This window comes from Cordyceps militaris, assembly GCF_000225605.1.
Source record: "Cordyceps militaris CM01 unplaced genomic scaffold CCM_S00009, whole genome shotgun sequence".
NCBI classification, from domain to species: Eukaryota; Fungi; Ascomycota; class Sordariomycetes; order Hypocreales; family Cordycipitaceae; genus Cordyceps; species Cordyceps militaris.
This window is the reverse complement of record NW_006271977.1, coordinates 51,041-75,223: the sequence shown is the minus strand read 5'-3', so window position 1 is coordinate 75,223 and position 24,183 is coordinate 51,041. Positions and strand designations below refer to the sequence as shown.

The window sequence follows — 24,183 nt, the reverse complement described above, 5'->3', positions numbered from 1 at the left end:
TTAAAAAGATTAAAAAAGATTAAAAAATTAAAAAGTATTAAAAATTAATATATATATATATATATTATAAATTATAATAAAACTAATTTAAATTATTTTAATAATAATAATAATAAGTTATTATTTACTATAATTATAAAAAGTTTTTTATAATAATTACTTTTAAATATAATACTAAGTATAACCTAGCTTATAATAGTAATAACTATTATAGTATAGTATTTAGGACTTAGTATATATAAGTATTAAAAAATAAATACTGAATAAGACTTATTTATATAGATAAAAAGTCGGTCTAGCTTGTAGATTTTACTAGGGACGCGGTTACGCCGAATCAAGACTAGGTTATTACACCACAACTTGTTAGTATGTTTTTAACAATACCTGTTAATAAGGCGAGATCACACTTGAAGAGGCTAATGCCGAGCGTTAGCGTTTAATGGTGGGGAGCATCATCCCAAGAGAAATCTCTAACTGCTGATTGAAAAGGTCTGGAGACTCATTATGGGCAGCATGCGACCTTGTCTGTTGTTCTGATGTAGCACAAAGCTCCCCTCAGGCCCTAACCTAACGCTCACCCACACCGGCCAAATTTCAGCCTGGCATGGCAGCGTTGAAATCTTCCAACACAAGATCTTGTTGGTTGTGTTACCTTTGTCCAATTCCCGTTTGTCCTTTACGACCGATATTCGTTACTTTGTAGAGCAATCGGTCTGCCCCTGAGATCTTGACGAGATTCGTGTCCCTCTGTCTTGCGCGTTTACTTGCCAAACCCACTCCGCATCCAGAGCCGAACAACGCTCAAAACATATGAAGACTCTCAAATGGCCGCATTTGCTTCGACTATTTAACAGGATAACTCTCGCCAAAACCGCAATGGCGCCGTTCAATGTGCTCACCGCTACCGTGACTGACATTGAAGAACTGCTGAACGACGGCACGCTCACTAGCGAAGTCGTGGTGACGGAATACTTGAAGCAAATTGACCGCTGCAATGGATACCTCCATGCCGTCCTTGCTGTTGCACCGAAGGAACTGCTGATCGAGAGAGCTCGCTTTCTAGACCACGAGAGGGCTGCTGGTCGGGTGTTGGGCCCTCTTCATGGCATTCCCTTACTCATCAAGGTTCAAAACTCTTGCTTCTGCTGCGCCGACATCGCTTACTTGTAGATAGGATAACATCGCCACCCACCCCGACCTTGGAATGGACACCACAGCAGGAACGCTTGCCTTGGTGGGCGCAAGGGTTCCAGAAAGCGCCCCATGTGTTGCGCAGGTATGAAGTAAAAAAATTGGCCTCTGGGTCGTCGATGAAGCTGACTATAGAAAGTTGCAAGCAGCTGGGGCTATTATCCTTGCCAAGGCAAACTTGAGTGTAAATCTGCCCTTTGCCGTCCTGTTTGCTTGCTCATGACTAATGCTAGAAAGGAATTGAGCAACTTCAGGTATAGAACACCGTTATTTTAGTCCCCACACGGGCATCTTACTGACATCTTTCTAGAGGCTTGCATATGCCAACTGGCTGGTCGGCCGTTGGTGGGCTGACGCAGTCCCCCTACGTCATCGGAGGTAAACGATGGGATGATGGCTTCGGGGGCCATAGTGTATGTTTCTGCTACATCTCCGCGCCAATCTCGGCACTCTCTTTCTAACTCATTCGAAAGGCAGTAGGTGGCTCGTCGTCAGGATCTTGCGCTGGGGTGGCTGCTGGATTTGCCCCCGCAGCCCTAGGTACAGACACCAATGGGTCGATTCTGATGCCTGCGACTCGACATGATGTCTATGCCATGAAACCAACTCTCGGTCTTATTTCTCAAGACGGCATCTGTCCCATATCTTTCGACTTTGACTCTGCTGGCCCAATCGCTCGGTCAGCGCGAGACATTGCCATTCTCATGGATGTACTTGTCGACCGTACGCAAACCACGAACATTTCTGACAGGACCTACATGTCGCATCTGACCGGAACCTTTGACGGAATACGAATTGGAGTGCTGGAGCCTAAAGAATGGCACATGCCCGCCGTTGCGGTGACGCCGAACACGGAAGTAGATGAACAGCAGGTACGTACAGTTCCCCTCGAGATAGCTTACCGATACTTTATATCAACCACTAAACGAATATGGCAGGACGCGGATGTTGCAGCAGCATACGAACGTCTAAAGTCTCTGGGTGCCATTGTGAAGCCAGTCAAGGTAGCTTCGCTGGATGAGCTAGTTGTGGACGGCATGAGCCAGATTCAGAGAGTCATGGGTGAGTTCTACCAGCCGAACGAGGAAGCATACTTTTGCTTACTAATTTAAACTTTTGCTCAAAAGATTCCCGGTTCAGGCACGCAATTGAGTCATACCTCTCGAAATTAGAGGGAAGCAAGGTCCAAACCCTGGACGAGCTCATGCAGTTCATGCGCGACAACGCGAAGCAGGAAATGCCCCCTGGTGAGGTTCTTCCCCCGAACTTGACTAAGAGAACCTTTTCTGACAATTCTTAGAGTCTCCCAACATGACACGTCTGGAAATGGCAGCTGCATTCAACATTACTGAAGACGAGTACCAGGATGCTCTCGCCGACATGAGAGATTTCGGCAGGAGGCGGGCAGTTGATAAATGCCTGCAAGACTATGATGTGGACATTATCCTTGGGCCAGGAGATAGCAGGATTAATGAGCTCTATGCAACCGCAGGTTTACCGATGGCAGTGGTGCCTCTTTCGTACGCGAGCTTCAACGGAAGACCGCTCGGGCTGTGTGCTGTGTCCACCGCAAACCAAGAGGGCCTACTCATCGAGTTCATGAGCGCCTGGCAATCGCATTTCAACACTGAGAGGCAGCTTCCTACATGGATCGGAGGTGATCCCAACGGCGTCGCCAAGAACGAGCTGTAGCATTTCTTGGCGAGGTGTCAATTCAGGCATTGGCCAAGCACACAGGAGAGTGACGGTCACTAAGGAAGTGGGAACAGGGCAGCAAAGGAAACGACTAAATTTGCACGTTTATGTCATGTTAGAGGCTTCCTAATTTTGCGTTTCTCAATTTTGTGCCTGTCATGTAATCTCGTGCTTGTCTCGTGCTTTTCAATCCCGTTTCTCAGCCGTGTGCTCTTCATTCCATAGCATCAAAAGCTGTGCAAATTTGTGGGATATTGGATAAATGTGTTTTCTGAGCTTTCTGAAAATTTCTTTAGTAAATAAACCTCCCCGTCCGACAATCTAGCTGGTCCGGAGATCATGCAGGGGTGGTGTAGCTGCATAGATTCAGGGCACAGGAAGCTTGCTTCAACGATGTGAAAGATAACGTCTCTTCACCAAGTAGTCCAAATCTCCCAGCTAGCATATTTCTATGCCTTTTCATAGTATATCGTCCCTGTATTTTGTTTCTTTTTTTTTGTTACCTATTCTAGTTTTAACCCCGACTCTGCTGACTAAGTGAGCTGCACGCGCCATAGCTACCCCTAATTGTCCTCTGGTGCGACGAGAACAATAACAACGCAGACCGCAAACTGCTTCAGTTTTCATCATGATCAGTGGTCCCGCCCTTATCGCATCCCGATCATCATAGTAGAGACACCCCCGATTTCAACACAAGCTTGTCTCGCGTGCTCGTTGCCTTTCTCTCGCCATCACGAACAACGGCGTGCGACTTTGCCCCTTGCTACCATGGCTGCTGAGCCAGCTACCATAGACACTCCGGCCGCAAAGCGAGATGTGAGTGTTAGTGCCGGCGGAATGACAATCTCCGACGCTACGGCAACAGAACCAGGTACCATAGACACCTCTTCCGCGGGACGAGATGCGAACCCCGCAGGCAGTTGCCTGACAATGTCCGGCAGTAGACCAACTACCCAGTCCCGTGTATGCTCCCCTGACATAGTCAAGCCGCGGCCACCTCTTAATACCCGGACGCTTTTCGTGAAGCTCTATGAGGTATTCGTTCAACAACAATGCGGGCACGATATTGAACTACTTTGCCATGTTGAGCGAGATGGGTGGAATAGCAACAGCACTCCGCCATCATCCTTCTGGCTAACCAATCCGGCGGCTTCGCCGTCTGCGATGAACCGCGGTCGAGTCTCGACGGAAAGAGACTCTTCAGTCCTGCCCGAAACGCCATCATCGCCGTGTGCCGAAGGCATGGCGACTTCAAAGCGAAAGATAGATTGGGACTGCGACGAGTATATGACGATGAGTACTATGGCTCAGTTCCCGATGAAGAGACAGCAACGTTGGCTCTATGACTGAGGTGAAAGGGACTGGCACAAAACTCGGGTCGATAGATTGGCGTCACCAAAATGGAAACATACGGTTCGCATCACTATTATACGCACGAAGCTTTATCGATCGCCACCCGAAAGTAAAGACATCATCTTTGCAACCATGTTCATCAAACCTTTCATTGCACAACCCCTAAAAAATGAATTATAAAGAGAACCGCCATCCTCTTCCTGCATTGCCCCCTTCTTGCAGCTGATGCTCGCTATCATCCTTGCGATCCAACTTCTTGTTCAGCCACAAATACTGAGCATTAGACGCGACTGCGGACACCAGTCCAATCGAGGCCAAGGTGAGGATGACTGTGAAGCCGGTCCTATAGAGCGGAGCATCGTGTGCCTGGAAGACTTGTGCACCAGCAAGACCGGCCGTGTTCACAGTCATGATGAGTACTGCCATGGTGATGGAGCGCTGCGCCGGGTTGCGAATGTTGACGGCAAGCCAGGAGCCGTTGAGAGGGTGTATAATAGATCCCCACATGGAAGAGCAAATAAGAATTCCGTACTTGAGATCGCGATTAGTGCTCGTGGCGAGTTGTCTAGTGGCAAGCTAGGTAGAGTAAGCATTTTTCTTTTTCGACTCATGAGTTTGGACACGCTGACTTACGCAGAAGGAGAAACTGAGCACAGCTGCAAACAGGATAAGACCCCCTCGCTTGCCAGTCTTGTCGGCAGTCCAGCCAAATAAAAGACTAAGCACAATCACTATCCAGTTGCCCACTGACGACAGTGCGTTTGCCTGAAGCCGATCGTAGCCGTAGCCGGCAATGATGGACGGTTGGTATGTTGACAAGGGTGAGATGACGGCGATGGCGCAGAAGGACACTGTCAATTGAGGGTAGATGTACCATCTCGAGAAGGCAGCCTTGATATCTGCCCACTTGACGTATTTTTGCTTGGGACCCTGGGCAAGACCATCCCTAGCCACTCGTTGAGTCAGGATATGGATCTCCCGTGGTGTAAAGTACGAGTGACGCAGAATGTTTGACGGGTTCGCCGGTGAGTGCGGCATGAGCAGGGCGAAAACAATGCCGACGACGATGGTCAAGATGCCTTCAATCAGGAACATTCATTGCCACCCCGATAAGCCGCCGATACCTCGCATTTGGAGGATCCCGTAGGCGATCAAGCCACTGGCCGCCGAGGCAGACATGTTTCCGAGGAAGAAGGCAATGAAGCGCCTGCTGGTCTCATTGCGCCTGTACCACTGCGTCAAAGTGTACAAGCCGGCGGGAATGAATCCTGCCTCGAGAAGACCCAGCAGCAGTCTGGTGGCGTAGTACACCCCGACTCCCTTGCCCTTCTGGAAAGCTTGAAAGGTAGCCACCAGGCCCCAGCAAACGATCTGGCAGCTGATCCATTTTTGAGGACCAACACGGTAGAGGACGAGGTTGCTAGGTAGCTCAAGAAGGACGATACCCAGGCTGAGGAGCTGGTTGCCGACATTGAATTGGAACTGGGTGATTCCGACCTCCTTCAAGAAGAAGTCGGTGAGTGCGTTGCCGATGTTTCCGCGATCCAGCTGCAAGACGAAGAAGCCGGCGATGAGAAGAGGCATAATAAGCAAGTCCAGCTTCTTGACAATAGCCTTCTCCTCGGCCTCGGACCAGTCGCCGCCGTGGATCTGATGAGACGTGTCGGACTCTTTATCGCCGTCTGTGTCGGTGGCGGCGACGGCGACGACCGAGTCCGGGAACGTTTCCTTCTCAATGGACATGATGAAGAATTTGAGACAAGACGAGGATAGTATCTTGACGAAAAAAAAAAACACTACACTTGCCCTGCCAGACGCCGACTTAAATAAGAGGCCATGCTTGAGGCTGGCGTTTGGCAACTCGCAGTCTCCCAGCTGTTCGTCATGGAATTGCGCGATGGCGCAATGTTCAGTTTTTTCGGGTTATCGCGCTTTTATCAGTTTAGCTTTTGCAGTGCGATTGAGGCTTGCCATGCCATATCGAACGTTGAGCCCAGAAAATAGATGCGCCACACTTGCGTGAGCATGAATACATGCCCCCTTATACCACAACGTGTGAGCCTGGCGCGATGATGAAGCAACGGAAGTCGGTGCCGGTCCTGCTGAACGGGGGTGCGCCAATGAGACCAGGATCCGGGGCGACAGCCCGCCGCTTGGCAGCTCAATAGCCTGTCCTGGCGATGGACACGTCTCTAACGCTTTTGAAATGATATCTTGCGTGCTCGAGCGGCGCTGTCAAACATAGGAGACGCACCAATGAAACTGTGATCCGAACCACACTATATTTGCATTTCGTGGGGTCGAGTGCTAGCGCAAACTTCTGTAACAGTCGTCGACGGGTGGCCTTGTTGTAACTGCCAATTTGAAGACGCGAGATCGGATGATGTTCAAAATGCAATGCAAAAATTGCCTCAAAATGGTACCGGCTGAAAAGGGTATAACTTGTCTTGTTTGCCTTTTCTGTCGCGGTTGGGTTGGCAACAAACAAGGCTTGCTTCCTCCTTTCCCCCTTCTTACCTTGCGCAATCATGGGTGTCGCCAAGAGACCAAACTTCCTCGTTATAGTAGCTGATGACCTCGGTTTCAGTGACACTAAACCGTACGGCTCCGAGATTGACACCCCCGTCCTTGATCGGCTGTCCAAAGATGGCATACGCTTGACCAATTTCCACACGGCGCAGGCGTGCTCGCCTACGCGGTCGATGCTCCTCTCCGGTACCGACAACCACATTGCCGGCCTTGGCCAGATGGCGGAGAATGCGTCGATACAGAAAAAGCTCACTGGCAAAGACCCTGCGTATGTCGGCCAGCCAGGCTACGAAGGGTACCTCAACTGGAGGGTGGCTGCGCTGCCCGAGATCCTCTCAGACGCTGGCTACCTGACTGTCATGTCTGGGAAATGGCACTTGGGTATGACACCGGATGTTTCGCCGAGCGCAAGGGGCTTTAAGAAAAGTTTTGGCTTCTTGCCTGGTTGCGGCAATCACTTCAACTACGAGCCGCAGTTTGACGCAGCTGAGGATACCATGCTGTTGACGTCTGACGGTTTCTGGATGGAGAATGAAAAACCGGTCGACAGAAAAAAGGATCTGCCAAAGGACTTTTACTCGAGCAATTTCTTCACGGACAAACTCATCGATATTCTCGCCAACAGAACCGAGGCTGAGAAAGAACAGCCCTTCTTCTCGTATCTCGCCTACACGGCGCCACACTGGCCGATGCAGGCACCAGAGGAAGTGATTGAGAAATACCGTGAGTTGGGCTGCAATTTCTTCGATGCGCCTCTCGCTAACCAATTCATAGGCGGCAAGTACGATAATGGGCCCGATAAGCTCAGGCTCGATCGCTTGGAACAGCTGAAAGCATTGGGTCTTGTGCCGTCTGACATTGAGGCCGCTCCGCCTGTTGGATTCGAAGCAGGCGTGAAATGGGAGGACCTCACAGATGATGAGCGGGCCATTTCCGCGCGGAAAATGGAAGTCTACGCTGCCATGGTTGACCTGCTCGACCAGAACATTGGCAGGGTGGTTGATGCACTCGAAGCGTCTGGCGAGCTGGACAACACTTTTATCCTGTTCATGTCGGATAATGGCGCCGAGGGGTCGACACTAGAGGCAGCACCGGTACGTCGCACCCTGGGATTTAAACTTTGTATGCCTGCGCTAACGTACGAAACAGCTGTTGTCGTCGTTCAAGACACTTGGCGAGCTGATTGCAGCGCACTACGACAACAGCCTCGAGAACATCGGTAAGCATGATTCGTACGTCTGGTACGGCTCAAGATGGGCATGCGCTGCCACCGCGCCGTCTCGCGAGTTCAAAGGGTGGTCAACCGAGGGCGGTATCCGCTGTCCGTGCCTTGTCCGATTTCCGCCGCTCGGAACGTCTTCCGACGCAATCTCGCACTCGTTTACGACTGTCATGGACATTCTCCCTACCATTCTGCAGCTGGCGCAGGTGCAGCACCCAGGAACATCGTTCCGGGGTCGCAATGTGGTAGTGCCGCGGGGCAAGTCCTGGGTCGACCACCTGGCATCGCCCTCTGAGCATCCGACCGTGCACGAGGACGAAAATCACATCCACGGCTGGGAGCTTTTTGGCAACCGCGCGATTCGCAAGGGAAACTGGAAGGCGGTGCTGCTGGCAAGGCAGGGCGGCGATGGCTGGGAACTGTACAACGTGGAAGAGGATCCGGCTGAGCTCCACGATCTAGCAAAGTCGCGTCCTGAGGTTTTGGAGGAGATGCTTGTGCACTGGGCCACGTATGTTGCTGAGACGGGGTTAGTGGAAGATGCGTTCTGAGGGGATGATGTGATTGAGGCCCACAATGACGCTCGGTTAGGAGATAACGAGCCTTGATTGACATCGCAAACCCGGGTAACCCTCCAGTAGTTGTGGAATCAGAGAAATTGTTCATAGTCTTCTCCATCATCACAATGACCTATAAGAAAACACGCACCGGCTGCCTGGACTGCAAGGCTAGAAAAGTAAAGGTAGTTGACTCCAGACGACCGAGGTGGACTTGCGCTCACAAGTTCGGCAGTGCGACGAGACGGTTCCTTGCGGTGCATGTACTCGAAGAGGAACGGAATGCAGTCTCAAAGCTGGAAGCCGGTCACCCCGCCGCAGATTGCACTCCCCAAAGAGCCCGGTACAGCACCCGGTACAGACTGTCTCCCCGCCGCGTCTTCAACGTCTTGCCCCATCGCCTGCAGACGGACTGGCAGCACAGGACCGGGAGCTACTAGACCACTGGCACAGAGTCGCGTTCAAGGCCATTTCCCATCAAAGAGGCCTTGAAGGTCTGTGGCAATACCAGGTGACGCATCTAGCTGTTCAGCACCCGGTGATCCTGAACCTAGCCCTGTCCATCTCGTCCTTTGAACAGGCGCTCACGGCCCACCGTTCGCCGACCGACGTACAAGCGCAGCGACGGCGACGGGACCTTTGCGCGGCCCGAGGCTTCCGCTACTCCCGCAAAGCAGTGGGCTTGATGCGAGGCACCGTGGCCGCGGCGAACCGACAAAACGCGCCGCTGTGCCATCTCGCGTCGATCCTGCTCATGATCAGCTCCTACGCCGAGGGCGGGCTCAAGGAGCTGATTCGGAGCCAGGGCGAGCCCTCGTCCATCCTCGACGACCTCGTTGTCAATTGCAGACTCACGCGCGGCGTCAGGACGATTGCGGATACGTTGGACGTCGTGTGGCCGAACCGGGCGGAGCGCATCCTCTTCGTCACCGAGGTCGACGCTCCAGACCACGGGCCGCTGGACCCGCTGCTGGCGCGTCTCGAAGCGCTTACGTTTTTGGAGGAGGAGGGGAATGGAAAGGTGAGGCGCGTCTGCCAGGCTGCGCTCGATCTGATGACGTGGTTGGTTCGCAAGGCACAGACTTCGGAGTGGTGGCCGGCGCATAGGGCTTCGCTGCAGTGGGCGGCGCTGGTCAGCGAGGACTTTTTGCGGCTTTTGGAGGCAAGGGAACCTGCGGCGCTGGTCTTGCTGTCATATGGATGCTTCTTGGCAGATGACGATTCCGGCCACACGTTCATCATGACGGGTTGGAAAGAAGCTGTTTGCGCAGAGATTCGCGACCGCGTCGGTCCGAAATGGGCATGGGCCGTCTCGAGCTAACCGTCGTCCAACGTTGATCTGGATACGTTTGCTTCTACATTTTCTTCTCGCGAATACCCATCATATGTAGAAACGCTTGCAATTTTTTTGGCGAAAAGCCCAAGTATGTTTCTGAAATCTGTAGCTTGTCTTGACTTGCGCCCGGCTCACCGTTCCCACGCCGTTTTGCTGCGAGGGCTCTCCGCAAACGTGTGCTGGAATAAATTGATATCTAGAGAGCGGGGTTTCCTCAGGCTTGTAGAACAAAGACTTGCTATTCCACGTGTGCTATGCATTGTGTAACGTCAGAGCATGGTATTCTCGGAAGTATTTATTTACCTGGTGCTTTCCAGGCGGCGACCACTAATTTAATCGATAGTCCTGTGTACTCGCTAACGTTACGTTGTGCGGCGCCCACCAGATGGTGCTGCAATCGATCAGTGCAAGTGACGAAGTTGAGGCTGGCAAATTCAATCTAAAAATTATAAGCTGGTGGTACATTATTCCGGATGGCTCCTTTCAGGGGACCTGGTGTCTTGGCGGGGGATAAGTCCTGTAACGGAAATGAGACTCCCCTTTCCAGAGCCACGCACGCTTCCGTTGCACGAGCACGAACCGTTGCTTCTTGTCCAGGCACTTTGGAAATGGACTCTCGGTATGGCGCATTCAGCATCCCGCGCCGTCCAGTCGCCAGCGCCGCCTCACCCCTAGGTCCGCCGCCGCCGTACTCGGCCCTCCCTGAGCGGACGCCGCCTCTGCCCCCTCGCCTCCGCACCAGCAAGTCGGTCGCACAGCTCGACGAGCGGCACCGCGCCCAGCCGCCGCCCGAACGACCGCCGCCATCCCCTCTATGCAAAGAGAAGCAGGCGACCACGCTGCCTACGGGCTTTGTGTTCCACGACGCGGCGGCGTCTCACGCGCGGCCACTACTAGCCGAGCGCCCGGTCCGCCGCGCCAAGAGCTCCGTGGACCTGCGCCGGCCGCAGACCTCCGCTGCGGACTCCGTCACCAAACCCGAGTCGTCCTGGAAAAAGGCGCTTGACGAGGCGCAGTACCTCGCCGGCGGGCTCATCAGCAGCCCCGTGGAGTCGACGAGGCACCACAGCGTCATCCGCCACTCGGGCGCGCTGGTATGGTACCGCGGCCCAGAGACGGCCGTCACACTCACGATCCTGTCCGACGAGCCGCTGCCGCCCACACGCTCGCTGTGGCTCCAGCAAAAAGGGTATTCCGGCAGCGTGGGCATGTCCCTCAAGGCCATGGTCGGCACCACCAACGACTGGCTGGACGTGACGCCCGCCGCGCAAGCCCAGGCCGCACACGTCCCCGCCAACGAGGAGCGCGGCATCCAGCGCGACCTGAAGCGCTTCGCGAGCAAGGCCACCGGGCGGCTTAAGAGCCACCTCCCGCGGGAAACCTACATGGTCAGAATCCCCGCCGCGGCGCAGGACGGCTACTTTCGCATCGTGCTGTGTCCGACGCGCGACGGCAAAAAGGTCCTCGTCGGCAGCCCTGTGTTCCGCCTCGCCAGCACATCGGCCGATGTCAGCGTGCTGCGCGGCGCCGGCCTGCGCAGCATGCCCCTGGAAGTCGGCGTCAAGGTCGCCAGCGCCGTCGCGAGCACCTACGTGACCGCAGCGACGGGTGCGGCAGCGGGCGCGGCCCGGATAGGCGCCGGCCGGGTGACGAGCGCAGCGGCGAAAAAGGTCGCCCAGAAGGCGTACCGCGGCTGCGCGCGGGCCGGCGTCCACGACGCCGTCCAGGACAGCTGGCTGCGCAGCTCGACAGCGCGGTACGAGCGCGCCGTGTCCTCGGCCCTGATGGAGCCGACGGTGGGTGTCATTGTCGGCGGCGGCGCCGAGGGCCCCGCGTCGCCGTTCCCGATCAAGTTTTCCGGGCACGTGGTCCGAGGCACGGGCTACACGCGCGCGCGGTACGGCTTTCCGACGGCGAATCTGGCTGGCGCACCGGCGGAGCTGACGGTGCGCATGACGGGCTCGTTTGCGGCGTGGGTGCGGCAGGTCCGGGCCGACGAGGGCGAGCCGGCATGGTACGAGGCGGTGGTGCGTATCGGCCCGGCGGAGAATGGGGCCCCGAGCATCGTGCAGAAGAATGACGTTGCCGTGCACATATTGCACGAGCTCGAGGACACGGACTTGTGCGGCGCGACGCTCCAGGTGCTGCTGATGGGGTTTCTGCGGCCGCTGGGCGTGGCAGACGCGGCGGGAGGAGATGTGGACGGTGATCTGCAGCGGCATGCGGATGACTTGCTCACGACGCTGGCGACGCTGGCGCGTGAGCAGTGGCAGCCTGAGCCGACGCTGGAGCGGATACGCGCGCGGAAAGGCGAGCGCTCGTGGCGGGAGCGGCTGGATGGTGTGACGGGGACGGTGGCCGCACGGGTGGACAGGGTGCCGATGCATCGCGCAGGGATACGGAGCGAGGCAGGAGCACTAAGGGATGCGAGTTTGGGGAACGGAGGGTTATGGATACAGAGGTAATGTGGTGAGTTGTGGTATGGTGCATGGTAGTTGGTTGCGAATGTGTTGGGGCCGGGTTTGGTGTAAGTGAAGATGCTGCCGACTCCCAGGCGCTCAGGATGAGAAGCTTGGTTGTTGATTCACCACTGGAGCAGGCAAAATAACATAATGGAAAATATAATCTTGTAGCATTTTCTTGGATGTATTCGTCTCCATACATTACAAACTGAACGGCAAGCCCTCGCATCTGCGTAACAGGCAGAGAAAACCCACAAGGAAAAAACTCAGCCCAGGGCAACCAAGACTCACTCATGAGCACCTGTAAGAGCTAATCCTGTCATTCCACCATCCTTCAGGGACATTCTGCGGTTCGTTGTCATGTGAAGTGAAGGAGGCCCCTCCGCAGTCATTGTGCCTAAACTTGTTAATGGTCGATTGGCCCTCAGCGTTGGTGAGTAAAAACTTACTCATAGAAGGTGCAAGGTCCGCAACCCCGGGTTACCTGATACGAGGACACTTGATCATTCCAATCAGACGGCATATTATCTGCGCAAATTAGCAATTCTGGCTGGTCTGGAGGGGAGAATAGCCATATCCCCGCCACTGTCTGACTTGGAGAGACAAACGTACCACATGAAGAACAGCAGTCCAATGTAATACATGGCTGGCCTTGGTTCCAGTGTTTGCAGAACTTGACACCCCCATACCCATACGAAGGTTCAACTTCAGCACTGATAGTCGCCGCGAACAGGGAAATAAGGATCACAGCAGTCTTCATTTTGTGAACCGGACTTGTCAACGACGACTTGCGAATCTTGAAGGTGAGGATGTGGCTTGAAGGTCTGGATATGAACGACAACACTGGTCTGCCTTGTCCTATTTATCTACTTAGGACTGTGCGAAGGCTTACTGTGCGGCAACGGGCAATTGCCATGATAGTTTCGCAAAGAACCTAATCGAAATGATGATCCCTAGAAGCTGAACCAACCATGAGAACACACCGGCTGGCCTCGCATGCTGCCATGCGCAGGCAGGTAGGTCTGACTTCAGCTTGCCACGGCAGAATTATCATCTGCACAAGGACTAAACAGCTGTAGCAAGTTGCGGTGTAATTTTATCCTCTTCGGCCTGGGCCAACAGGACTTGCCAGTGCGGTCCATATCCTCGATGTTGTACTACATGTGTCAGCCATCGGCCACAACATACTCCCTCGCCGTATTTCATAGTCTACCAATGGGGTAATTGGACTTAGATCGCTTGCTCGCTTTGCGAGACACAATCACCTATTCACACGACACGTAAAAAACATGAGTCTGTATTTTAAGGCTCTCGGCTGCTGCTTCGGCGCGCCTTGGCAGCCATGTGGTTGGTTGCCCATTGTGACGAGGCTGCAGCTAGCGCCCTCCGCACCTGTTGCAATTGCACGCGGGTCTTAGACAACGCAGTGAATTAGGGAGCGAGCCGGGCCAGAAGGGCGGCTCCCCCGGCCGGCGCACGTGGCGGCCGATCGCCCGACTACCTTATCCCAACGGCGAGACCCAACCGGATGAAACGTCGCTCCACGCCAGCAAGACTTGGGCCCAATCCCCAACATCTCTCTCATATGGCTTCAGCAGAGGCTTATGTTGTAACTGCGTTGATAGTTGATTTGATGTTGGTCGCTTAGAGCAGCATCGCGACCGGCGTCAAGTGAGTTCTCCGATGCCAAGTAGTATCGAGGGCTGTCAATTTCTCCACATACAGATCCGTAAATAATTTATACCCGACTTCGAAAGGCCACAGCATCTGCCTCTGTACAAGTAGCCTATTCTGCGTGTCTCGGGTCCTTGCCTGTTCTATGCACGCAGATCGCGGCCCCATATACTGAAACTGGGCTGCCATCACCTCGACTACTTGAATTCGCCGTCAACTTCAGGCTCAGTCTTGTCTTCGTGGTGATCTGTAGCCTCCGTAACAAATACAGAAATGAGAGCAGGCTGACCAAGGAGTTGTATATATCGGCAGCCGTAGTTGATTGGTATACACGATTGCTAGGCCCGAGGCACGTAAAAATCACCGCGTCGGGTTGCGAGAGTGGCGGGCCGCCAAGACGGCCAAGAGCAACTCGATAAATTAATTCACAACCATAAGAGGATACCCCGACGCCAACAGCCTGTTCTATTAACAGAACTCAATAGTCTGACCGATCTCAGTAAACCGGTCAACCTAGATCAAGTCTTAATAGCCAGAAGACAACTTCCCAATCACTGCCTTCAGAAAGACCACACATAATGCTGATGACTTTTCGGAATAGACTTAGGAGGCGCCATAAAAAAATCGACGTTGGTCTTGCTTGAATTATCTTTCGTCACATTGTCTAATCTGAGACTGACCAACTCTGCTGCGCCAAGCTATAGCCGCAACGCCTCAATGGGTTTCTCCCCGCGGAGGCGTCATCTCCGCCGACCAAACGGCAGCAAGCAGAAGGCCTAGGCTCTGGTCTTAAATGCAATTCATCTCATGCGCCATTATCACTGCAGAAAGATCGGCGTAGGATCAATAGCTGCCCAGCATGGACCGCCTGGCGCAGGAAACCGTGAACAGGATCGAGCTGGCCCCGCCTCCAGCGCCAGCGCAGCAGAAGCAGAGGACGAGCCTCGTGAAGAAGCTCGTGCTTGGGATGCGCCGCGGACATGATAATCCGAAAACATAAACCGCGAGGACAAAACGACCTATTCGTGCGCCGGCGGCCGTACGGGATGCAGGCAAAGACAGTGAATGGCCCTGGCGCGTGCCGTGCCGCAGAACCGGATGCCCGGCGCCGGCTCGACGGCACGAGATGGGCGGCCAGGTGCACAGCGACCGCCCCTCGGCGCGGCGCCGTTCGTCCGGACGCTGGCCGTCACACCAGCAACGGCTGACACGGAGAAGACCCGGCAGGTGCTTCGTCCTTGGATTTGTTTTAGGCCATTAAAGGATGATAAGAGCCATTGAATCCTAGAATAAGCTGCAATAATGGATAGAGAAGCGGTGGGAGAATGACTGAAAAATGCAGCGGGAAGCATACGGGAACACAATGGATTCTAGGACGGAACCTGGCCTGCTTTGTGCGACTTGGTATCTCTTGTATTATAGGTGTAACTAGTCTAGTGTAGTAAGGCTGGGACGTACACGCACACAATAGTACTGGGTGACAGCACGTGGCGGGTGCTGGACATGGAGGCGAGCACCGCGCCGACGAGCGGCTTGTCAATGGTGCCAGTGGCGCCGATGATGGCCAAGATTGCGTGCTTGCGCGACGACGGACATGTTGATGGGCGTCGACTTACTTTCAAGATTTGCAAGTGATGACGTCATGCCATGGGCGAGTTTCCTACGACCAGCTCTTTCAAGGACGGGAAAGAGCGTTTCCATATGACAATGGTTGTGGTACATGGTGCGCAAATGAAGGTTTCGTCAAAGCCGGCAATGACGACAGGCTGGCATGCAACAAGTTTGGCATCGCCCAGTCGACCCGGGGACGTTGATTGCCTCCGCTAAACAAGGTTACTAGGATATACCTCTAGGCTACTGTTGCGTCACCATTAAGCTGACAAGACCTGTCCGTCACATCATCTTCAAACACTGAGCTCAAATCTTTACTTTCATGCACATTCTCATCAACACAATGGACACATAGTGCTTAAATCATACAATGATTAATGATATCATTCAATTCTCATATACATGCCACGCCTTCCACCACGCCGGACGGAGGTGCGGGCATCAATGTTGCTTTTGTGCTGTGCAAACCAAAATCATGCTATGCTCTAAAGAGCCCGACGAAAGCATACTCTCAAGAAGAGTGCAACAACCATACTCGTTGCGAGAAGAGTAAAGATAAACAGTACACAATACCACGCTCGAAAGCAAATGCAAGACGAAAACATGCGCATAACCATGCGAAGCCGAACTGCGAAAACCACCGGCCGTCATCAAAACATCATTATCGACAGTGGGAAATAAATAAGCACCAAACTCCATAATTGTGTAATTGTCCAACACATTGGACCCTTCACAGCCCAGCCACATCGAGACAGATTGCTCGTGGCCGGCAGCGTGAAGCTAGCCCGTCTCCAACAGGGACTATCCCCGAATCGCAGTCGCCGGGACAAATATATCGGGCGTCTGCTGCGTGTGGAGAGCCACGTCGGCCGGCGATGTGCCCGTGACGGGCGTAAAGCTGGGAGACATGGACCGCATCACAGGTTTGGACGTGGCATACTCAACCGTGTTCACGGTGGGGGCGCCCTCCTTCCTAGGGGAAGTAGGTGGCGATACTTCGTAGTTTTCAAGTATCTTGGCGTCGGTCGTGTCAACCTTGGGTCGCAGCGGCGTCTCCTGCGGCGATGACTTGACGCCAAAGAAGCAGTATTTGTTGACCAGCTCCTCGTACGAGGAGCTGGCTATCGCTGTGCCAGGGGCCGCAATCACCACCTTTTGTGGCGTGCCAAAGTTGGTGGGCAGCGCGCCCTTGGTGTTGCTCTTCATGTACAACGTGTCGGCCTCCTTGGGCGACGAGTCTTTGCGAGATTTGACAGCGTCTAACGAAGCGCCAAAGTCGTAGCGGTTAGCAAAAGCGGCCCCGCTGGGAGCGGTAAGCGATTTGATCATGTTATCGCTAGCAAGATTGGTGAAGGACCTGGACTTGAGGCGGAGGCCGGCACCGCATTCGCCAAGATACTCGTGCAGAGGTTGGTCGAATCGGAAGCCCGTCTCGTCGGCAAAGTCGTCAAGCGACGTAGGCATCGACAGCGGTCGGGGGCTAGTCGCATGGCTCTGTCGACGATTGCTGCGTGGTAGATTGCCAGGGGCCTTGTTCATTCCGTTAAACTGGACCTTGCCACGCTGCGGCAGAAATTTCTTGTGGAAATCCACCTGGAAGTTGGAGCCGCTGTTGTTGTCCCAGTGCTCTTGGCCGTTGACAGAGTAGCGGATACAGAAGAAGAGTGTCTTGCACTCTAGGTTGGCGGTGTCAGCCAGCTGAATAGATACGGTAAAGCGGTCGTGGCCGACAGCGCCCTCGCGGGCGTCAATGGGGCAGGTATAATCGCCCGTCACTTCTGAAGTCGTCTTCCACCCATCCAGCGTGAAGCGGCAAGTAATGAGCTTCTGGAAGGCGAGGTTGGCAACGTTGATGGATACCTGTAGAGACTTTTGGTCCTTGGACAGCCAAACCTTTTCCAGGCGAGCAGGCAAGGCAAGGCGGATCGGATTGTTGTCGTGAGGAAAATTGGTGGTGGCGAGCTCCCACTCAAAAGGAGGAGTCCGCGTCTTGGGACCGCCGGGAAAGGGGTACTCGTTGTCGCTCTCATAGGCTTCGACCGGAGACGAGCCAGCACTAACAGCCAGAGGCCGGTCAACCTGCAGAAAATGGCGGACATGCTCGAGGTGCGAGTCGAAATGGACCGCCTTGGAAAAGACTGGAGTGCCGGGCATGCTCAAGGGACGCCGGCGAGAGGAACCGCGTAGGGCAGGCCGAACGAGCTCACCCGATTTTTTTCTGACCATTTGTGGCTTGTAGCGGAGATCCTGTTCAGACTCGGACGAGATTGTGGCCGAGGTTTCAGCCGATGTAGAAAAACCAGCACGAGGCTCAGTGGCCGAGCGGCTGTGACTGGTCTTGTGGCTAGAGTGGCTGGAGCTGGCGGGATATGGTGAAAGAGCTGTGTTGCTGAGATTGATGCGCAGCGGCGATTTGGCCGGGACATTTTGGAAGGCATCGGCCAGGTTCTCATCCGAAGATCCAGGCGTGCCTTGCGATATTTGGCTAACAGCCTCCCGAAGGTTCTTCAAGCTGTCTTCAGATGCTGCCTTGAACTCGTCGTCACTACCAGAGGCAGACTCGGGAGGGGAGATGATGGCGCCGGCCGGAATGGGACGGACATCTGTGACAGGGGGAGGAGACTGGCGCAAGCTCGGGTTCGGGGGAGGGTGGACGGCTGTTGCTGTTGGTTGGTCGGGGCGGGCGGTTGTGATGGAGGGAGTACGGCGGTGCTTGTTTAGATACGAGGCCGAGTGCGGGAGGGAGGGACGAGAGCCATTTTGAATAGAGGAGCGTCGGCTGACGTCTGGCGAGACGGATACCGAAGACGCGGGCGACCGAGAAGGCGGCGTATAAGGCATTGCCAAAGACGGGCAGCGCCCTCTCGCGAGACACTCGACTCGCGTGGTTGGAGGCGAGGGAGGGAGGATTTGCGGGCGGTATTCGACTAACAGCGCCTATAAGGAAAGCACTGTAGCTTGAGGCGAATAAATCGAGATCAAATTATCCAGCGATTAATACATGAGAGGATGAGATGTCCAAACGGCTCTAGGGACTGGAGTGAGGGCGTCAGCGGTGGATTTCGAGTTACTGTTTCGAGAGAGAGGATTGTCGAGAAGAAGCACACAAAGCAATAAAGGAAAAGCAGATAATAATACAAAGGGCAGGCAAGTGTAGGACAAGTAAAATGATGCGAACTTTTGAAACGATAGGAAGAAAAGTAAAATGGTAATGCTCGAGTGGTGGAGTGGTTAACGACTGCGGGCGGAACCTACGTCGGAGAGATCGGATGTGCCGATGATAGCAGTGGCTGGTCATGAAACAAAGTTTGGGCAATATTCCAGCAACCAAACTAGCAATCAAGGCACGCTCTTGGATGCAAAAAGGAATTATAGAGACGTAGAGAAGAAGACGACGGGGAGGCGGTCGTAGAGGGTATACGGAAGAGAGAAGGTTGATGGTGTTGGTCGAGTCGCAGGCGACAAGGCAAAATGTGCAGCGGCAGTACCGTGAGGCGAGCGAGGCTGGAAGCGACGAGCGGGTCGAGAAGGATCTGGCGACGAAGACGACGAAGAAGAAAAACAGACCCGAGAAACCAAACCAAAGCTAATGATGACGAATTGAAGAGAGATGGATTAATAAAAAACAACCCCTCGACCTGGACGACGAGAACAAAAAAAGACGTTGCCCTGCGTGGGAGGAGTGACGAGGGAAAAGAGGTATGTGAGGAAAAACGGGTGGGGGAGGCGTGTTTTTGATGTTTTGGGTGAGAGAGCGCTGAAGGACGCTAGGCGAGAACTGGTTCAGTGGTTCCATGGTTCCAACATCTGGGGGAGTTTTAGTGGTTGCAGGGGCTACAGGGGGTGATTCTTTTAGCGGGTATTAGTCGCTAAAATTTGGTCGAGTTTAAAAGGCACTAATAGAGGTACTAGGTAGTTAAAGTGAAGAGTACAACAAGGTGCGACTGGAAGGTGCCGCTGGAAGATGCCACCATGAACCCACGCTCGGTGACTGCGACCAAGACGAAACCTTTTCTTTTTCTGTTTCTTGTCCGACCAAAACGCGACTACTCTGGGCTATCAACAGCTCATTCCATCTCATCCAACACATCCAACACTCTTCTCTTTCTCGTAGAAACGCCAAATTCATAAAACAGCCCACTCCATAGCTCATCACATCACACAGTGGGCACACACCCAATTCAGAGGGGCGCTCGCCTCTTTTTTCTTTGCATGCCACGGCCGATGGCGCGCAGCATGTTGGGGCGCTTGCAGGTCATTAGCGGGCCAATTGGCTTAGCGAGTGGGCCCGTGTCGACAAGAGGCCCCAGGCGTTAAATTCTTTGACAGAGACAAAAAAACTTGCATCTACTTCCTCGACGACTGCACGCCCTCGTTACTCGGCGTCTGGCCATCCACGCCCATTGCATCAAGACGCCTAGTTATCCAGATACGTTCTCATCCGACGGACTCACGAGCCTTGCCATTGCCATTGCCTCGCCACCCACCCACCGCGCCCGTCCGGCCAGCACCAGTGCCCGCCTCCCGTAGCGGCCGCTAACAACAACCCTTCCCTTTGCCACCGAGCTTGCAAAGCCCACCAAAGCCACACACCATGACCAAAACACCAAAACCGCGCCATCCCCAACCAATGCAAGTAGGACCCTGCACGGTGGCAAAATAAAGGGACACGCCATGCCTTGGTTGCTTGGCCCAGGAATCAAGCGTCGGGCTACCGGATTCAATCAACAAGTTTGCGGCAATTACCCAAATACCCATCCATTAATAATGCAAGGCCTCACGCCATACTTCGGACAACGACATCTGATGACAGACTCGGGCTTTGCCATGGCGTATCATGGCGTATGCCAGACTCCTTCAATGCCCGCAACTTGGCACGCCATGGCAGCCATTCGCTGACTATCTACTTCCTCAGGACCCTCCTTACCAACCGGACAAGTCTAGACGTCTTTCGGCCTGGGGATCTGGACCCCGGATCCGAGATGGTTGCGAAGAAGAACACAACACAGCTTGCCAGTCCTGTCTTGATGGTCATCTCCGGACAGTCTAGGCCCCAATTGCCGTCACACAACCTTCCCGTCCGCCGCTGCCGGCTCCTACAAGGGACGACTTTGACTTTTGCCCAGCATTCAAAACGTGACTCTAGTACAGGAACGGCACTGCAACGGCACACCTTCTTAATGAACCTAAAGATGAATTGCTACCATTGAAATGTCCAATGGGTCCAGCCTGCATGGAGGGTTAGGTATTCAACCCTTTTTAGCCTTGTTCCCCCTGTTTCCCCTTCAACTCTTGTCGTGCTCGCCGCCGCGCCGGGCTGCCACCGGCTCCGGCACCGGTGGGGATCCATCAACCCATCTATTCTGTCGACTGCAACACCGAGTGGACTAGCCAATTGGCGGTACATGGCACCTTGCAAGAGCGTCCTGGGATATCCTGTCGAGCGTGAGATGCGAGAACCGGCGGCAGTTGTTCCCCAGATAGTTTGTATTACCATGCCTGGTCAGCCCCAAGAGACAGCATGGTTAAATTCATGCGTCAAGTGTGCACGGCTGACGAGACATTGTTCAGAATCGCCCTTGACAACGCCGCACGCGCAACACGAGAAAAGCCCACCACCGCCTTGGTTTGGTCAACTGGTGACGCTAGCCTGAGAGCGGCTTGGCCTACGGTGCCCCCTGTTGCTGATACTGATACGGATATCAGTAATAAGATGCGCAGTAATAACTAATACTAGCTGACCAGTAGTATTATTATTAGCCCGCTTTGTCAAGGAGCCCGCCCTGGCGTTGATCTGCTCGTCCGCTTATCAAGGATGCTCTCATACTGTGGCGCGCCACTGTCATTTTGGGACGACGCTTGACGGTCGGCCCTCTAGCTGAGACACAGAGAGCGCCAGACCTAACCCATCGGAAACGCAAATAGCGTATCCAGAGGAACCCGGTCATTTGGCGTGCCTTGGCCGCAGTTGTTGACCTGTCGTGGCATCGTTGACGGCATCCTCTCGTCGTCCTATGCAGTGGTTATCAGTCTGGTTGGCTGTGGCAAAACGCACATACTTTGATGTCGTGGCTACTCCTCTTCTCCATCCGACGCGCATCCCATGGGGAAAAATTGGCCGACATTGGGTCAGTCTCGATTTGCGACAAGATCTGCTCCAGCGGTCCCGTCGTGCCGTCCAGGTTGGCGCTGCTGGCAGAGTTTTCATCAATTCCATTGCAAAAAACTTTCGAGATAAGGCTGCACAGGCCAGGCTTGGGTGGGTCACCGACTTGCTCCCAGATTACTGGGCAGTTTGTCTTGCCTTGCAAACGAACTGCGAGCCGGTGGGGCCGTGTGGCCCGCCGCTATCATCAACCAAGTTACAATCAGCGCAACAAGGAGAAAAAAATCTTTCTTCCTCCCCCTCGCTCTCTTTCACCTCAACAACCTAGTTACAAGCGTCGTGCATCTCCACGGATCTAGCATTTCTCTGCCAGGGATCATATCAACTTTGCCACTACCCCCAACAAGGGATGGATATCCGGTCAATTGCGCCGCTGCACTGCATATTCGCCCAACCATCCAGTCACATCGCCAGCCAGTTCGCCATCCGCATCACCATCCACAAACAACAAGAAATGCATCCGGTCAAGCAGTTTGCCAGCCATCAACACCATCACGGCCACATCTCCACCACATCCACTGTAGACGCCCCCTCCGGCCTCACAAAACTGCTACTACTAGCTGCTTGAGCCACCGCTAGTGCCTATCCTATCACCGCACAAAGGTAATAGGCACATACGAATAATAAACCAAGACGCCACGCCTCAGCCGTCCCTCTCGTTGGCCACCTTTCTAACAAGTCGGCGACTTGCCGACCTCTGGTGCATTCCCGCCTGCCTCGAGCCTCACGCCTCTGCAGCCAGTATTACATGCCGCTCGTCCAATATCGGCACAACTGTCCATCTGTGCCTACGGACCCGTCGGCCATGAGTGGAGTTCCAGAAAGACGACGAGTCGGTACGACGGTATCCAAGAATTGCCTTTGCGATTTCCAGTTCTACAGTCTACGCGTGCTGGTCGCCATGCACATCTACCGCATTCGCATCTCGCGATAAATCTTGCACGACTGGACCGGGCGTAATACGAAACCCATGTTGGGGGAGAAAAAAAAAGACCAAGGAGAAAGTCAAATGAGAGACAAGGCCCATGCTTGACGCAGCCAAAAAAGACATCGACGATGCCGCCATGTGGGTTTGCTGTCACCTAACTTGCTAACTACCTAACGAAAAGCGGACACGGCCAAAACTGGACCTCGCGTTGTACTTTTGATGCGCGGTGCCGTCACCATTGTACGTACGGAGTACATGGGCCGCCCAGCAACCCACCGGCATGCCTTGGACGGAGAATGGCGTCCGGCCAGACACTCCTGACCGAGCGCGCCTCTATCAGGCCATATGTCCAACTGCTGATAACCTCACATCATACCACAACCTCTAACCTCTAACCTCACAAATCTGCAATCACACTGCAATAACACTACTACAGTTTTCGCCTATGCTCATCTTTTACCGCCTATGCCATGTAACCCCTTCTCTTGTTCTCCCTCACACACGCACCCTCCCCAGGTCGCCCTGATTGGCTACTCGATTCGATCGCTTGCACCGCAGCCTGCCACCTTGATGCTCGCCTGTTGCACGCTAGCAGGGGCAAATATTTCTGTTCCTCTCCACCATCGTGCATGCTGGCCAATTTGCAAGGGGCGCGCTCAATACGGTCGATCGCGAAAGCTCTTCATCTTGCCTGTGCCGCTGCGCCGCATACTGTTGCACGCCCCAGCTCCGAAGCGCTGAGCCAAGCCAAGATCCGCGGACAGAGACAAACGGCAGGCAATGCTTGTTTGTTCAAATTCCATTATGAAAGCCATCGCAAACGAACCTGTTTCACCCCCGACCATCGCAAAAACATGCATGTCCTCCAACGCCTGTCCGTAACTAACCAGTGGTTAGCTAGATTTGTCAACAGCATCACCTGCTCTCACAAATAACCTCTTGCTTTTTATCCTTTCTAATACGAATACTATGTCTAGAGTTAATATCGCCATGGGAGATTGCAATCGCACACGACAGTCTTTTATTACAAAAGCCGCCCGCATGCAATCATTCCCTTTCAAGCTCCGTCCCAAAAGATCGTTCCCGTACCCGCTGGACCACATGCCCCACCTCACTCACGATGCTCTTATCTGCTGCAAGGAAGGAGAGTACATGGTGCGGCTCAACAAACAACATACTGACAACTTTTCAGGATAAAGGAAATCACCTAGAAAGCTACATTGCCTATTTCAACTCTCCAGGTCTACTAGTCAAATCCTGCGTAATCACCACAACTGCCATCCGCTGTATCAGTCCATGAGGAAAACACCTTGGTTCACAGTACAAAAGGAAGAAGCTTCAATGGGCGCCACAGAACTTTTGTCCATGGTATTGCATCAAGGACGCCAAATGCCACGCAACAAAGCTAGAGAGGCTCACCCCCTCACCGGCTGCATCCTGCGCTTGGCAACCGTGATAT

At 53.9% G+C, this 24,183-nt stretch overlaps 9 protein-coding genes across 9 annotated transcripts; 5 read left to right on the top strand and 4 right to left on the bottom strand.

The window, feature by feature from the left end:
• Positions 1 to 876: 876 nt before the first annotated feature.
• On the top strand, positions 877 to 2,883 carry CCM_09359 (glutamyl-tRNA(gln) amidotransferase subunit A, putative; the record flags this gene model as incomplete). Its single annotated transcript, XM_006674493.1, has 8 exons — positions 877 to 1,125; positions 1,175 to 1,276; positions 1,327 to 1,445; positions 1,502 to 1,604; positions 1,665 to 2,063; positions 2,130 to 2,253; positions 2,319 to 2,438; positions 2,492 to 2,883. The coding sequence occupies 8 exons, from the start codon at positions 877 to 879 to the stop codon at positions 2,881 to 2,883; spliced, it is 1,608 nt and encodes a 535-aa protein (XP_006674556.1).
• Positions 2,884 to 3,654: 771 nt separating this feature from the next.
• On the top strand, positions 3,655 to 4,232 carry CCM_09358 (uncharacterized protein; the record flags this gene model as incomplete). The annotated part of the gene is made up of 2 exons (XM_006674492.1): positions 3,655 to 3,921; positions 3,999 to 4,232. 2 exons carry the CDS (start codon positions 3,655 to 3,657, stop codon positions 4,230 to 4,232), a joined length of 501 nt encoding a protein of 166 aa, XP_006674555.1.
• Positions 4,233 to 4,413: 181 nt separating this feature from the next.
• Positions 4,414 to 5,982, bottom strand: CCM_09357 (MFS transporter, putative; the record flags this gene model as incomplete). The annotated part of the gene is made up of 3 exons (XM_006674491.1): positions 4,414 to 4,815; positions 4,873 to 5,318; positions 5,364 to 5,982. The coding sequence occupies 3 exons, from the start codon at positions 5,980 to 5,982 to the stop codon at positions 4,414 to 4,416; spliced, it is 1,467 nt and encodes a 488-aa protein (XP_006674554.1).
• Positions 5,983 to 6,767: 785 nt separating this feature from the next.
• Positions 6,768 to 8,541, top strand: CCM_09356 (arylsulfatase, putative; the record flags this gene model as incomplete). Its single annotated transcript, XM_006674490.1, has 3 exons — positions 6,768 to 7,491; positions 7,543 to 7,862; positions 7,918 to 8,541. 3 exons carry the CDS (start codon positions 6,768 to 6,770, stop codon positions 8,539 to 8,541), a joined length of 1,668 nt encoding a protein of 555 aa, XP_006674553.1.
• Positions 8,542 to 8,829: 288 nt separating this feature from the next.
• CCM_09355 (uncharacterized protein) lies at positions 8,830 to 9,868 on the top strand (the record flags this gene model as incomplete). Its single annotated transcript, XM_006674489.1, has 2 exons — positions 8,830 to 8,902; positions 8,955 to 9,868. The coding sequence occupies 2 exons, from the start codon at positions 8,830 to 8,832 to the stop codon at positions 9,866 to 9,868; spliced, it is 987 nt and encodes a 328-aa protein (XP_006674552.1).
• A 623-nt stretch (positions 9,869 to 10,491) lies between these two features.
• CCM_09354 (LipA and NB-ARC domain protein) lies at positions 10,492 to 12,348 on the top strand (the record flags this gene model as incomplete). The annotated part of the gene is made up of 1 exon (XM_006674488.1): positions 10,492 to 12,348. One exon carries the CDS (start codon positions 10,492 to 10,494, stop codon positions 12,346 to 12,348), a length of 1,857 nt encoding a protein of 618 aa, XP_006674551.1.
• Positions 12,349 to 12,636: 288 nt separating this feature from the next.
• CCM_09353 (uncharacterized protein) lies at positions 12,637 to 13,105 on the bottom strand (the record flags this gene model as incomplete). Its single annotated transcript, XM_006674487.1, has 3 exons — positions 12,637 to 12,742; positions 12,795 to 12,873; positions 12,958 to 13,105. 3 exons carry the CDS (start codon positions 13,103 to 13,105, stop codon positions 12,637 to 12,639), a joined length of 333 nt encoding a protein of 110 aa, XP_006674550.1.
• Positions 13,106 to 14,216: 1,111 nt separating this feature from the next.
• On the bottom strand, positions 14,217 to 15,741 carry CCM_09352 (uncharacterized protein; the record flags this gene model as incomplete). Its single annotated transcript, XM_006674486.1, has 8 exons — positions 14,217 to 14,273; positions 14,309 to 14,484; positions 14,533 to 14,600; positions 14,700 to 14,807; positions 14,885 to 15,256; positions 15,374 to 15,429; positions 15,484 to 15,551; positions 15,636 to 15,741. The coding sequence occupies 8 exons, from the start codon at positions 15,739 to 15,741 to the stop codon at positions 14,217 to 14,219; spliced, it is 1,011 nt and encodes a 336-aa protein (XP_006674549.1).
• Positions 15,742 to 16,431: 690 nt separating this feature from the next.
• CCM_09351 (protein phosphatase regulator) lies at positions 16,432 to 23,355 on the bottom strand (the record flags this gene model as incomplete). Its single annotated transcript, XM_006674485.1, has 15 exons — positions 16,432 to 18,557; positions 18,886 to 19,216; positions 19,346 to 19,464; positions 20,085 to 20,166; positions 20,224 to 20,341; positions 20,412 to 20,500; positions 20,558 to 20,830; positions 20,885 to 21,129; positions 21,225 to 21,320; positions 21,686 to 21,977; positions 22,176 to 22,343; positions 22,415 to 22,528; positions 22,589 to 22,655; positions 22,973 to 23,057; positions 23,232 to 23,355. The coding sequence occupies 15 exons, from the start codon at positions 23,353 to 23,355 to the stop codon at positions 16,432 to 16,434; spliced, it is 4,329 nt and encodes a 1,442-aa protein (XP_006674548.1).
• Between the last annotated feature and the right edge of the window lie 828 nt (positions 23,356 to 24,183).